The sequence below is a fragment of the Squalius cephalus genome (assembly GCF_949319135.1).
Source record: "Squalius cephalus genome assembly, chromosome: 18".
NCBI lineage: Eukaryota > Metazoa > Chordata > Actinopteri > Cypriniformes > Leuciscidae > Squalius > Squalius cephalus.
This window is the reverse complement of record NC_137139.1, coordinates 34,244,342-34,259,900: the sequence shown is the minus strand read 5'-3', so window position 1 is coordinate 34,259,900 and position 15,559 is coordinate 34,244,342. Positions and strand designations below refer to the sequence as shown.

Below are 15,559 nucleotides of genomic sequence, written 5' to 3'. Positions count from 1 at the left end.
GTTAATATAGGTTATCATAGTTGTCTGTATAGTTATTGTTCTTGGTGTGAATAGGCCTTAAAGGGTTAATTCACCCAGAAAGTTAAATTATCCCATAATCTACTCACCCTCAAGCCATCCTAGGTGTAGCCCACGTGACATTCGTCTTCCAGCCAAACACAATCAGATCAATATTAAAAATATCCTAGCTCTTCCGAGCTTTATAATGGGAGTGAATGGGAGTTTGAAGCCCAAAAAAGCGAATGTATCGCTCAAAGCAGTCGACACTATTTCTGACATATTTAACGCTGTACATAACGGCTGAATGTCAAGTGTTGAATCCCGAACAACACAAGTGTCCGTCAGCTCTCATGATAGTGAAACTAATTTTAGCCTGGTGTTAAAGGGTAGAGAGGGGGAAACAGGGAAAAGAGAGGCGTGCGGTGTGTGTGTGTGTGTGTGTGTGATCATCATAGGTGCCCTTTAGGTCCGAACCCAAACGCACTCTCACATTTCCCCCTTTAATTCAACCCTGACCTTTCATTCAAGTCTGGAGGTCGCCTAGGGAGAGTCTGAGTGTTTCTACACCTCAGCTGAGAGGAAAAGACAGTCCCCAATCATTGTTCTCTTCTTTCTTTAATCCTCTATAAATATCTGACTCTTATGGAAGCTTGTTTCCGCCACAGAATAAAAAAATAAAAAAAGTAATTGCAACTTTTTATCTCGCACCTCTGACTTTATAACACGCAATTGCAAGATGTAAACACAATTGCAAGTTATACACTCAGAATTGCGAGTTATAAAGTCAGAGCTGCATGACATAAAGTTGCAATTGCGAGTTATAAAGTCAGAATTGTGAGATATAAACTTGCAGTTCTGCGGAAAAAAGTCAGAATTGCACGTTTATTTCTCGCAATTGTGTTTAAATCTCGCCATTTTGACTTTATACCTCGCAATTCTGACTTTATATCTCGCAATTCTGTATTTGTATCTCGCAATTCTGTATTTGTATCTCGCAATTCTGACTTTATATCTCGCAATTCTGACTTTATATCTCGCAATTCTGACTTTATATCACGCAATTCTGACTTTATATCTCGCAATTCTGTATTTGTATCTCGCAATTCTGACTATATATCTCGCAATTCTGTCTCTATATCTCGCAATTCTGTCTCTATATCTCGCAATTCTGTCTCTATATCTCGCAATTCTGACTTTATATCTCGCAATTCTGTCTTTGTATCTCGCAATTCTGACTTTATATCTCGCAATTCTGTCTCTATATCTCGCAATTCTGACTTTATATCTTGCAATTCTGTCTTTATATCTCGCAATTCTGTCTTTATATCTCGCAATTCTGTCTCTATATCTCGCAATTCTGTCTTTATATCTCGCAATTCTGACTTTATATCTCGCAATTCTGTCTCTATATCTCGCAATTCTGTCTTTATATCTCGCAATTCTGTCTTTATATCTCGCAATTCTGTCTCTATATCTCGCAATTCTGTCTCTATATCTCGCAATTCTGTCTTTATATCTCGCAATTCTGTCTTTATATCTCGCAATTCTGTCTCTATATCTCGCAATTCTGACTTTATATCTTGCAATTCTGTCTTTATATCTCGCAATTCTGTCTTTATATCTCGCAATTCTGTCTCTATATCTCGCAATTCTGTCTTTATATCTCGCAATTCTGACTTTATATCTCGCAATTCTGTCTCTATATCTCGCAATTCTGTCTTTATATCTCGCAATTCTGTCTTTATATCTCGCAATTCTGTCTCTATATCTCGCAATTCTGACTTTATATCTTGCAATTCTGTCTTTATATCTCGCAATTCTGTCTTTATATCTCGCAATTCTGTCTCTATATCTCGCAATTCTGTCTTTATATCTCGCAATTCTGTCTCTATATCTCGCAATTCTGTCTTTATATCTCGCAATTCTGTCTTTATATCTCGCAATTCTGACTTTATATCTCGCAATTCTGTCTCTATATCTCACAATTCTGACTTTATATCTCGCAATTCTGTCTTTATATCTCGCAATTCTGACTTTATATCTCACAATTCTGACTTTATATCAGGCAATTCTGTCTTTATATCTCGCAATTCTGACTTAATATCTCGCAATTCTGACTTTATATCTCGCAATTCTGACATTATATCTCGCAATTCTGACTTTATATCTCACAATTCTGTCTTTATATCTCGCAATTCTGTCTTTATATCTCACAATTCTGACTTTATATCTCACAATTCTGACTTTATATCTCGCAATTCTGACATTATATCTCTCAATTCTGTCTTTATATCTCGCAATTCTGTCTTTATATCTCGCAATTCTGTCTCTATATCTCGCAATTCTGACTTTATATCTTGCAATTCTGTCTTTATATCTCGCAATTCTGTCTTTATATCTCGCAATTCTGTCTCTATATCTCGCAATTCTGTCTTTATATCTCGCAATTCTGTCTCTATATCTCGCAATTCTGTCTTTATATCTCGCAATTCTGTCTTTATATCTCGCAATTCTGACTTTATATCTCGCAATTCTGTCTCTATATCTCACAATTCTGACTTTATATCTCGCAATTCTGTCTTTATATCTCGCAATTCTGACTTTATATCTCACAATTCTGACTTTATATCAGGCAATTCTGACTTTATATCTCACAATTCTGACTTTATATCTCACAATTCTGACTTTATATCTCGCAATTCTGACATTATATCTCTCAATTCTGACTTTATATCTCGCAATTCTGACATTATATCTCGCAATTCTGACTTTATATCTCGCAATTCTGTCTTTATATCTCGCAATTCTGACTTTATATCTCACAATTCTGAGAAATAAAGTCGCAATTATCTTTTAAAATGTTTTATTCTGTGGCGGAAACAAGCTTCCATAGACTTGATCTAGAACATACACATTCAGCCTTATTATCATACTTTATGCAGCAAGCATATTTTAAGTGTAGACATAGCAGAGGCCCTAATTATCACAAATCTGTTAAAAATGTTGCTCATTTGCACATATATAATATATATAATATAATATATATAATGATATGAATGCTTATAAAGTTATGCAGTAAGGACGTATGTTTGTAGGCTGACCCGATCGTACACATTTGACATTGGATGAAGTGCATAGAATTTAGGATCAAATCTAATCATAGATGTGTTTTGTAAATTAGGCGCCTGGTTTTTAGGCAACATTTTATTAACTGTGCTTTGCAGGTTACAGTAATTTAAATAGTGATTTTTAGCACTGACCTTCAGACAATCTGAAACCCAAAGACATGTTTTCAGATGACCTCTTGACCTCCAGATCAAACAGGCCTTTTGTTCACTGGTGGCTTGGTCATACAACTATATAACTTGTACTAATTTTGCAGTATGCAGTTGCGTGTTCAATTTCAGTATGCGTGGAATACCCAAATATATTGACTAAGATTTGCCGAATTTAACCAGAGGAATAAACCTGATGTTTATTTAGACATCTGTCTAAATAACAGGCACTCACAGCACACACTCTTCAGTACGCAGTGTAGAAGTGTACAATCCAGTCCAAACATTTCCAGAATAAGTGACCGTTAATCTACAAATGCCAAGATTGATCTGGTAGAATGTCAAACATTGGCACTACAACTACATTAGCTGCTGATTTACTGCTTTATTGCCTGATGTGTGTATGTATTCAGGTTTTGTCCTGTTTATAAAGCCTGATGTGGATTTGACTAGTTAGAACCACATCAGGTTATTATATAAATATATTGTGCCTGGGTAAATTACAATATATTAATTAAAAGAAGTGCGTCATGGTTTCTAACGTCATTCAAAGCAGATGCATATGGTTTAAACGAGTGATTATATATATATATATATATATATATATATATATATATATATATATATATTCCTCAAGGAGTTTATATACATACCAAACTCTTTCTTAAAAATAAAAAAGAAAGATTTTTCTTTGAAAATTTACATTTGTGTGTGAAAAGGTAGGAAATTAAAATGAGAAGAGTCACCAAAAAACATTTTTTTTTGGCTTATAATACATAAGTTTGAAGATAGACACCTTTTAAAAAAGATTGAAAAGTCAACCCAAAATACTTTGCAACACACACACAGTCCCAAAACAAACGATTAACTGTCTCTTCAAACTGATGATAATTACATTTATATTGAATTACTTTGTTGTAATATGAAACACTCGCGCGCTCTGTAACCGTTTGGTGTTTTTAGACGCTCCCTAAAGTCTTTCCCATATACGGGAACGTAGTTTAGAGACCGTCTATAAATTGCGGCGCTGCAGGTTCACTGTTCATTCACACCCTGTCAAACGCCGAGACTGACACCGACGCGAATCGCCCTCAGGTAAAGACGCACGCATTTCACTGCAACTGTGTGTTTAGGAGAGATTTCTGACACTTTGTGTTGCGGTATCGAACGGGCGCGTGCACGAGATCTGCAAAAGTGCGTTAAAGTCTAATGTGGATTTACTTCCTGACTGGAGCATCTGATCTGAGATCAGCTCTAATGACCAAACTCTCGCTTATCTCTGTCGTTATTTGACACGTCTTCTGATCTGGGACCTGTAGATTTTATTAATGTTAAACTTTACTCAGCCTGAGAAGCTGGATGAGTGTGTAAGTTTACTGTTAGGAGATATAGTGTGTTATGTGGAGACTGTAGATGAACGCTGAGTTTGTTGAACGGTGCAGATTTAAGACCGTTAAACTTTCTGTTAGTAAATGACCTTCACGCTTCCGGTGGCACCCTCAGTCTTCGGTTTTAGATCGGAAACGTTACGGTCAAAGTCATGTTTTACAGGGACAATCAGTGGAGATTTAACATCATGACTAATAAATATACGATGCACAAGTATTTTATTTACGAATAAAAAAATAAAAATAAAAAAACCTATATAAAATTTACACTTCGGGTAAAGTCCAAATATTGCTAAAGGCTAAACATTGCGTCATTGGGTGGTTATTTAATAACTGATTGTTGCGTCAATGTGCACGCGCCTATAGATAGTTGGATTTGTATGATCACGTGCCACACGTTCGTGGGCAGCTCCGCGCGCTCGATAAAATGCTGTGCTGTGATTGGTGATTTATGCTCTGTCCATCTTGCAGAAAAACTGATAAAACTTTGAATAAAGACATTGTAATGAATGATGATTATAAAAAGTATCAATATCTTGATTGGAAAAAATAAATGATTGGTAACTGATATCAAAAATGAGAACTTTGGTTTACAAATTGAAACATTGCGTTAGCTTTGAACATTGCTTTATGTCTGAAATATGAAAAATCAGGTTAAAAAAAAAGTGAACCCTAAGGGAACATGGATGGACGCTTGTTTCTGCCACGGAATAGGAAATATATTTATGACAGTTTCTCAATTCTGACTTTTTTTTTTTTTTTTTTTGCAATAATGAGTTTTTCCTATAGTTCTGAGAAAGTTATAAAAGAGTTATAAAGTCTGAAGTGAGTCACAATTGCCTTTTAATTATTCCATGGCAGAAACTATCTTCCATAGTCCATCTGCATGTCTGTCTGTCAGAGAAAAATTACATTTGCATTGTTTACATATTTACACAAATCTGCAAAACTTGCAGAAAAAAAAACTTGTACAAATAGCATCAAATTGAAATTTAGAAGATCTGGTGTCGATTAATTAATTGAATTAAATCAGATCTACTGTGTCGGCTTAATGTCTTCTATAAAGCTGCGTAGTGTGTGTGAGAGAGGCTCTTACAGTGGCATACAGTGTCATTGCTCAAATGCAAAGGTCAGAATGTTGTGCACAAAGATCAGGGTTCAGCAGGGCTTTGTAAAGGTCATATAGAGTCGTCGAGGTATGACTGAGATTACACACACACACACACACACACACACTCTCCTGAGGTCTTTTCTGTCTTCTACTGTAGCCGCTCTATTATTAGCAGTGAAACTTCAGACTGTATCAGACAGCTGAGGGGTGACCGTGTGTGTGTACAGTATTTTAAGGGTTTGTGCAGAGGTCTTAACTCATTTGACCAATTTCCAATTTTTCTATTCATAAAAATGGTTTTCTCTATCAAAATTTGATAACCGTTTTAAATATGCTATCTGAACAAACAAACAGGACTTTATTTGCTAATGAAGAAACTAAACATTCAGAGTGCAAAAGATTCACCACTCTCATTTACACACACACACACACACACACACACACACACACACACACACACACACACACTAAATGATTTAATAAAGTGTTATTAAAAAATCTCTCTCTCTCAGGATGTCCACCATCAGTAAGATTCACGCTCGTGAGATCCTCGACTCCAGAGGAAACCCCACTGTTGAAGTCGATCTTTACACAAGCAAAGGTACAAATGCTGTGTTTTAGTATCATTGAGATACTATTGTGGTTTCATTATTTTGAAATAATTTTATGTTTTCGTTATTTTGTTGTCACTTTAATCAATAGTTTATTTAAAAAAGTCTATATAGTTTTTATTTACTTTAGCTGTAGCCTACTTGTTTAGTACATCGAGTTGGCAGCTAACTGAAAATGCCGTTAATTTTTTCAGTTAACTTAAGTTTTTCATGTACGTTTACACTATAATGTTTTTGTATAGACCAAATAAATATTTACATAAATATAACCCTGCAGTGACTGAATTAATCTGGTGAAGCCCTAGTAACAACAGAACACATTAGCAACTCCTTAGCAACCACCTAGCAACACCCTAGCCTAGCAACCTTTACTGAATAGACCGGCAGGTAGATCAATAATCTTCACACTTCAAGGCTCTTTTTTTTTTTTTTTTTAAACTTAAATTACTTCAGTTCAGCATTCAGAGTTTGTCTTGAGGAAAAGTGTGTAATAGTTGATTGTTTTCTGGCGTTTCAGGGCGTTTCCGGGCGGCTGTTCCCAGCGGTGCTTCCACTGGAGTTCATGAGGCTCTGGAGCTCCGGGATGGAGACAAAACCCGTTACCTGGGCAAAGGTACCACACACACACACACACACACACACACACACACACACACACACACACACACACACACACACACACACACACACACACACACACACACACACACCCTACCTCTCATTCATTACACAGACAAATATTAATATATATGTGTGTTTAAGGTACCCAGAAGGCCGTGGACCATGTGAACAAGGAGATCGCTCCCAAACTGATTGAGAAGGTGAGATCATGGATTGCCTTTTTCCTTTTTCACATATTTTAATAATCATCATAAATTATGCATCGTTCGAAAGCTCACTCTAATTCATCCTTTGACAAGTTGCAACGGAAATGCTCCTAAAACCTTTTAGCGGCTCAATTTTTGTGATACCAACTTCAAATTTGGAGCACAACTGTTTATTTTATAGCATTTTTAACATGCAAATTATTTTATGAAATATTTTGAATTTGATAAATGTTTAGTTCAGTTCTGCATTTGCTTTTACACACTGTTAGTGATGGTTTTTGGTATCATATTTATATAAAAACTTGCCTTGCCCATTAAAATTCTTGGCTTCCAACCTAATAAACCCAAATACAAAATACAAAAATTTGTATTTAAAATTAAACTAACAAAATGCTCCATTTACCTGATAAATATTCACATTTATTTGATCCATCCCATCATGAATATCAGAATGAATAACCGCCATCTACTGGCCACTACATGCATAGCATGCTTTTGACCTGTCAATCAAATATTTTCTTTTTTCACCTGATGGACCAAATGCATGAGAGGTTCTCTTGTTTTCTTTGTTTCAACTTATAGAAATGTAGACGTTTACTGTAGTGAAGTTTAGTGAAGTTTAGAAAGTTTGCATATTTGCTTGAACAAATGAAGAAATGCTCTCATGTACAGATCTAAGTGACCTAAGATCATTTCTTTTGTTACTACTACAGTGAAACTTTTATATAACTTTATTTTAAAAAAGTTACACTTTTACTGTTCCTGATCAAAGATGACTGTGAAAAGCCAATGTGTGCCCAATGTCATCCCATCATCCTTGTCTCTAAACAGAAGTTCAGCGTCGTTGATCAGGAGAAAATTGACAAGTTCATGCTGGAACTCGATGGAACTGAGAACAAATGTAAATAACACTCAAACACACACACACACACACATACAGTCTCACACGCACACATACACATTTACACACGTGCACACTTGTATACATGCATGCTCACACACTTATACACTCACGCGCTCACACAAACGCATTCACACAGTCTCACACACATACACACACTTATACACTCACACATACAAACATTAATACACTCACACATACAAACATTTATACACACACACACACACACACACACACACACACACACACACACAAACACACACACTCACACATACATTTATATATATATATATACACACAGCCACACTCACACACACACACACTCACACATACAAACATTTATACACACACACACACACACACTCACACATACATTTATATATATATATATATATACACACACACACAGCCACACTCACACACACACCCACACCCACACATACAAACATTTATATATATATATATATATATATATATATACACACACCCACACTCACACATACACACATTTATATATACACATTTATGCTCATTCTCACACACACCCAAACATACAAACATTAATACACACACACCCACACCCAAACATACAAACATTAATACACACCCACACATACAAACATTTATATACACACACACACACATATTTATATACACACATTTATGCTCATGCTCATGCGCACCCACACACACATACAAACATTTATACACGCACACATTTATGCCCACATACACACGCTTGGACACACGCTCATAGACACAGACACTCATGGACACTCAACATACACACACATTTATTCAGTCACTCGCACACATTTATTCAGTCACTCGCACATGTTAAACCGTGTCATCAGTTTCTCTGTCACACACTCTCGCCCACAGCTAAGTTTGGAGCGAACGCTATCCTGGGTGTGAGTCTGGCGGTGTGTAAGGCCGGCGCGGCTGAGAAGGGAGTCCCGCTGTACCGCCACATCGCAGACCTCGCGGGAAACAAAGACGTGATCCTCCCCGTACCCGTACGTGTGCCGCCCGAACACACTTCTAGATCACAGCATTTTTAAGGGTTATGAAGCTGCATTTTAGTATTGTATGCTATTATAATATTTATTAATATTTTAAATGAGCTTTTTTTTAAATATACATGTTTTTTTTTTATTGTAGTAATTTTATTTTGTGCTTTTGTCATTTTTATTAGTTTTTAAGGATATTTATAGAATATTCTATTTGTTAATATTTTAAACTGGTTTACTATTAAACTAACTTATTTTATACAATTAGTTTTCATTTACGTTACTAAATTATGTGCTTTTGTAAGTTCTTTTATTAGTTTTTTTTATACCTTTAGTGTTACTTATATTTTTAATTAGTTTTTTTTAAATATTTTCAGTTTTATTTAGAATTTTTTTTTTTTTTTCCACTATCAGGCTTAGTAACACACACAGCTGAGCCTCACCACAGTTACAGAGAAAAGACCCTCTCAAACTATGTTCTCAAAACGCAGCGTTCCCAACATTGTTAAAGCGACATACTAAAAAGCGACGTATATTAAATTCATATTATAACAAAAATAAACACCGGTATTCAGTATGAACGGTATACCACTGCCCAGCACTACTGTCTGTCTCCGCTCTCATCCCTCTCTTCTCGTTTCTTTCCCTTCAGGCGTTTAACGTCATCAACGGAGGCTCTCATGCCGGAAACAAGCTGGCCATGCAGGAGTTCATGATCCTCCCTGTGGGAGCCAAGAACTTCCACGAGGCCATGAGGATCGGCGCTGAGGTGTACCACAACCTGAAGAACGTCATCAAAGCCAAATACGGCAAAGACGCCACCAACGTGGGAGACGAGGGCGGATTCGCACCCAACATCCTCGAGAATAACGAGGGTATGAGTTATTACATGAGTTTATACCAAGCATGCCGCACAAGTGCTGAAAAGTGAAGCCAAAGTGTCTCGATCGTATAAAGTGTCTCGAAGTATAGCTCATAAACCCAGAGTCTCGATGTAGTAACCTTTTCTGCGGGATTGAGGGTGGGACCTTGATATCGTGGCTTTACTTCACGTTCACTACACGTTTAGTGCCATATTAGGACTTTGTTGGCTTCACTTTTCACCAATGGAAGAGTGAAGGGGCGTTGTCCATCTTTTTTTACAGAATATGGTTTATACCATAGACAAAAAAAAAAAAAAAATGGACGTAGTGTCTGTGACGTCAGGTTTTTGAAGAGCGTTTTTGAAGCCCAAAGTGGGCGGAGCCGGTTGCCGCCATCTTGGCAACGCGTCACTCCCGGATAAACAAAATTAGGTGACGTGACGCTAACAGACAGCAGACAAGCGGCTTGTGACATCAGTGGCAATCCACCTGTATCTCAAGTGGCCACGCCCTTAATTATACAGAAGATACAGTTAGAAAAAAAATTCACCCCCATCACAGTTGTCATGAAAGGCAAGATTAGCTATATAGACCAAAACCACTTTTTGTACCATGTTTATTTCTGCTGTAAAGTTGGGAACTTTTACATTGGGGTCTATGGGATTGACTCTTTTGCAGCCTGTCTCTAGTGGCCAGTCGATGAATTGCAGTTTAAGTCACTTCTGTGTTGGATTCAAGAAAGACACTAAGGTTGCCACTATACACTGCAAAAAAAAAAAGTAAACATTCTCTAATAAAGATGCATTTCCGTAGCTCTCGAGCTGTTGAAATCCGCCATCGAGAAGGCCGGCTATCCTGATAAGATCATCATTGGGATGGATGTTGCAGCATCCGAGTTCTTCAGGAGTGGAAAATATGATCTGGACTTCAAATCACCCGACGACCCAAAGCGCCACATCACTGGAGAGCAGCTGGGAGATCTGTACAAGAGCTTCATTAAGAACTACCCAGGTACACACACTCTCTCTCTCACACTCTCTCTCACACTCACACACACACACACACACACACACACACAGTTTGTGCACAAACAGACCCTTTTATGTGCGTCTGGGCTTTTCTGCAGTTCAGTCCATTGAGGATCCGTTCGACCAGGACGACTGGGAGAACTGGAGTAAGTTTACAGGATCTGTGGACATCCAGGTGGTGGGAGACGATCTGACCGTGACGAACCCTAAACGCATCCAGCAGGCGTGCGAGAAGAAGGCCTGCAACTGCCTCCTGCTTAAAGTCAACCAGATCGGCTCTGTCACCGAGTCCATCCAGGCGTGAGTATACAGCACGGCCTCCTCGCAGAGCTGCACCACAGGGCCCATTACGGCCTCCTCGCAGAGCTGCACCACAGGGCCCATTACGTCCTCCTCGCAGAGCTGCACCACAGGGCCCATTTATAGCCTCCTCGCAGAGCTGCACCACAGGGCCCATTACGGCCTCCTCGCAGAGCTGCACCACAGGGCCCATTACGGCCTCCTCACAGAGCTGCACCACAGGGCCCATGATGATTCTTCTGATATAGACCGTCAAGTCAACTTTATATCTATAGCATTTTATATAATATAAAGCAGCTTCACAGTAATAAACGGCAAAATAACATAACTAAGTGTTGCTAAATTAATAATTTAGAAAATAAAATTGAGTTTCAGCTAAAAAGCAGCTCTATGGAAGACCATAGTCATTCAAATTAATTCAGTTCAATAATGGTGTCAATGTTGCAAAGTTCATCAATTATGGAAAATTTCTATTCCGTTTCTGCTGTAAAGCAGTTCTACAGAATTCAATTGTCATTCTGCTCAAGTCAGTTCAACGTTAATTCTAATCAGTTCATTTACAGTGTCAGTTACAAAATTAATAAATTATGAAACCAATTCAGTTCAGTGATTCAATTCCGTTCAATAACCGTGTTCATGTTGCAAAATTCATCAATTATGAAAATTCAATTCGTATTCTGTTGTAAATCAGCTCTACAGAATTCAATAGTGTAATTATTCAGCTCAATTCAGTTCAATGTTGGATCAATTCAGTTCAATAACGGTTTGTTGCAAAATTAAATTATTAAATAAATTTAATTCAGTTCCTGCTGTAAATCAGTTTTACAGAATGTCATTCTGTTCAATTCAATGTTGATTTAATTCAGTTCAATAAGTTTTAATGTTGCACAATTCATCAATTATGAAAATAATTCGATTCAGTTTTTGTTGTAAAGCAGTTCTACAGAATTCAATGTTATTCAGCTCAATTTAGGTCAATGTTGATTCCATTCAGTTCAATAAATGTCAATGCTGATGGTTGTCAATTGTTAAATTCAACTGTTTAATAGTTCAATAATTATGTCAATGTTGCAAAATTAATCAATTATGAAATAAATTCAGTTCAGTTTCTGTTGTATAGCAGCTCTACAGAATTCAGTGGTGTCGTTCGGATTAATTCTGTTCAATGTTGATTCAAGTCAGTTCAATAATAGTGTTAATGTTGCAAAATTCATCAATTATGAAAATAATTTGATTCTGTAGAACTGCTTTACAACAGAAACTGAATTAACTGGTGTCATTCACTTCAATAAATGTCAATGCTGAATTTTGTCAATTATGAAACCTTAAGTTCGATAAGTGTCAATGTTGCAAAATTTATTAAATTCAGTTCAATGGTAATTCAATTAAGTTCAAAGTTGATTTCCGTTCTGTTCAATCAGTGTTCAACTCTGTCAGTGTTGCAAAACTCCATTGAACAGCTCAGTTTTACAGCTCTGTGTGTGTGTGTGTAGTTGTAAGCTGGCTCAGTCTAACGGTTGGGGTGTGATGGTGAGCCACCGCTCCGGGGAGACCGAGGACACCTTCATCGCTGACCTGGTGGTTGGTCTCTGCACAGGACAGGTACACGAAACGCATCACACAGCGAAAACAAATGCAAAATAACCATTTCTTAGTTCTTGAATGTTCTGCCACACTAAACGCATTAAAGGTGCAGTGTGTGATATTTAGGAGGATCTGTTGACAAATGCAATATTATACACATAACTATGTTTTGAGTGTATAAAGACCTTACATAATGAACCGTTATGTTTTTTTTATTAGCTTAGAATGAGCGTTTCTCTCTACACACACCGCGTGTCCCCTTACATCGACATGTTTCTACAGTGGCCCTGAGCGGACAAATGCGTTTCGTCACTGTTGTTCTTCATGTAAAGAAGCTATAGCTAAAGTCAGCGGATAAAACACTGACACAATGATGAACAAGTAACAATAATATTTGCAATAACGTTGTTTTACTGAATGATTATGTAAACCTAATTTCTTACTTTACCTTTGTAAAGAAACCTCATTGTTTAACTGGCTACTCTCTGCTGTCTCAGACGACGACATCACTTCCTGTCGGCCACCGTAACTTCTGTCGGTTGCAATTCTCAACCTCACCACTAGATGCTACTAAAACTTACACACTGCACCTTTAAGCAGCGAAGCAATATCCCCTCGCTGTGAAAACCCTCTTTCTTCTCGAATGTTCTGCCACACTAACGCATCTCCTCCTGTGATCAGATTAAGACCGGCGCCCCCTGCAGATCGGAGCGTTTGGCAAAGTACAACCAGCTGATGAGGTCAGCGGTGACATCATACACCTCACAAATCAGGTTAAAGGACAATCTCTGTGTGTGTGTGCCAACTCTTATCTGTGTGTGTGTGTCTGTGTTCAACAGGATCGAGGAAGAGCTCGGTGACAAGGCCAAGTTTGCAGGCAAAGACTACCGTCACCCGAAACTCTAAACATCCACCTTCCTCCATCAGTGCTTTTTTGAAATGAGTAAATAAAATAAAACAAGTGAAAGAAATGGACTGTCAGTGCATTATTTACATGACCTTCAAGGGAACCTGTAGTTTATTCCATATCTTCATCTTTAGTGTGTAATCCTAATTACATTAATACTATCTTACATTAATTTACAAAGTTTATTTACATAAACTTGCAACACTAATTGCTTTAATACTAACACTTCTATTCTATATCTATTATCTTTATAAAAAACAACAGTACATGTACTGCGTTAGATTAATCTGGGAAGGGTCATGGCACTTGCATATTGTTAGTTTCACTGCTGCTATTGCTCTCATTTGTAAGTTGCTTTGGATGAAAGCATCTGCTAAATGAATTAATGTAAATGTCATCCAATCACACGCTTGCAGCATGAGCGATCAACCAATCACACGCCTGATCAATTAGTAAATCAACAAAGAACTGAATACAATAACAAAAACACTACAAAATTACTGAAACCAACTAAAATGACAAATTCAAAATATTAAAGAGGACCTATTGTACTCTATTACACGTTCATCTGTCTTTAGTGTGTAATGTTGCTGTTTGAGCATTGAAAAGTGAGTTATTCTTTATATCAGTGTTTCTGAACTCCTGAAACGCCTCCATTGTAGTCTTGAGTTTCTCCCGGGAACTAACACGTCACAATATTCCTCATTATAATTCATGCGCAGAATAAAGGGGCGGGGCCTGGTTGAGTTAGTAGTGTGTTAAACTGGTGGTTATGGTAAGGGGCGGGACATTTCCCAAACACACTCGAAGCGCTCGACCAATCACAACACAATGATCCAGCCGACCAATCAGAGCACAGTGTGCTTTTCAGGAGGAGGGGCTTCATAGAGACAGCAACTAAACATGAGTGTGTTTCCCGAACACCGATGTAACTCGCTGTTTAACTACTATCGTACGATTCATCGTTGAAGAAATCAAGTAGCTCGTCATGACTGTTTCCCGAAACCATGTCGCAAATTGGTCGTTCAACCACGTTGATGTCACGCAGGTGCTGGAGTAATAATTACTTTTAATGAATCTGTTTGAGATCAAACTAATGCTAGATGTTTTGCTATAGATTACAGACATGCATCTGAGGACTATTTCTCATTTTTCTCAGTTATTTTGCTTTATTTCCAGATTCAATCATCGGCTCGTTCTTACACTAGAACTCATTCACACATGCAGTCACACTTCAAGAACTTGACAAACAAAAAGACGTAAATGACATTTTTATGTATTCTAAATAAAAGATATAGATTGCACAGAATGTCAGCTTGCTTATTTGGCTCAAGATCAGGATTTATTGAGTCCACGTACCATGAAAACTAGAGACTCTCGCTTCTAATCACAGGTCAAGATCTGTCGCTCAAACACACAACTCTGCGATGCTGTTTGCGAATGTTTGTTGGAACGATGGTTTTGGGAAACTGCTGAAAACGACAGAACATAGTTGGCTAACGATGCTTTCGGGAAACCAGAGCGTTACTGACAGACTGGGAAGAGAGGAGATTAAACAATGGAGAATATGAGGAAAATAATCAACATTCAAGCAGGAAAACCTGTTCTAGTAGAGCCTGAACACAACCAAACCCCTGTAACCATTATTAATGCATTCAGGCTGTAAAGCTAAAACTGTACATGTTCAGTTGTTTCGCAGTCTCATGCTGCAGTAATACACTATAAATATCATTTAAATCATGTTTTTTATTCAT

At 37.5% G+C, this 15,559-nt stretch overlaps 1 protein-coding gene across 1 annotated transcript; it reads left to right on the top strand.

Annotated features, from left to right (window-relative positions):
• The first annotated feature begins 4,255 nt into the window (after positions 1-4,255).
• Positions 4,256-13,859, top strand: eno3 (enolase 3, (beta, muscle)). The gene is made up of 12 exons (XM_079849215.1): positions 4,256-4,370; positions 6,287-6,375; positions 6,903-6,998; positions 7,148-7,206; positions 8,044-8,113; positions 8,996-9,129; positions 9,776-9,998; positions 10,800-10,997; positions 11,113-11,314; positions 12,808-12,916; positions 13,580-13,638; positions 13,738-13,859. Exons 2-12 carry the CDS (start codon positions 6,288-6,290, stop codon positions 13,802-13,804), a joined length of 1,305 nt encoding a protein of 434 aa, XP_079705341.1. The 5' UTR covers positions 4,256-4,370; position 6,287; the 3' UTR covers positions 13,805-13,859.
• The last annotated feature ends 1,700 nt before the right edge of the window (positions 13,860-15,559 follow it).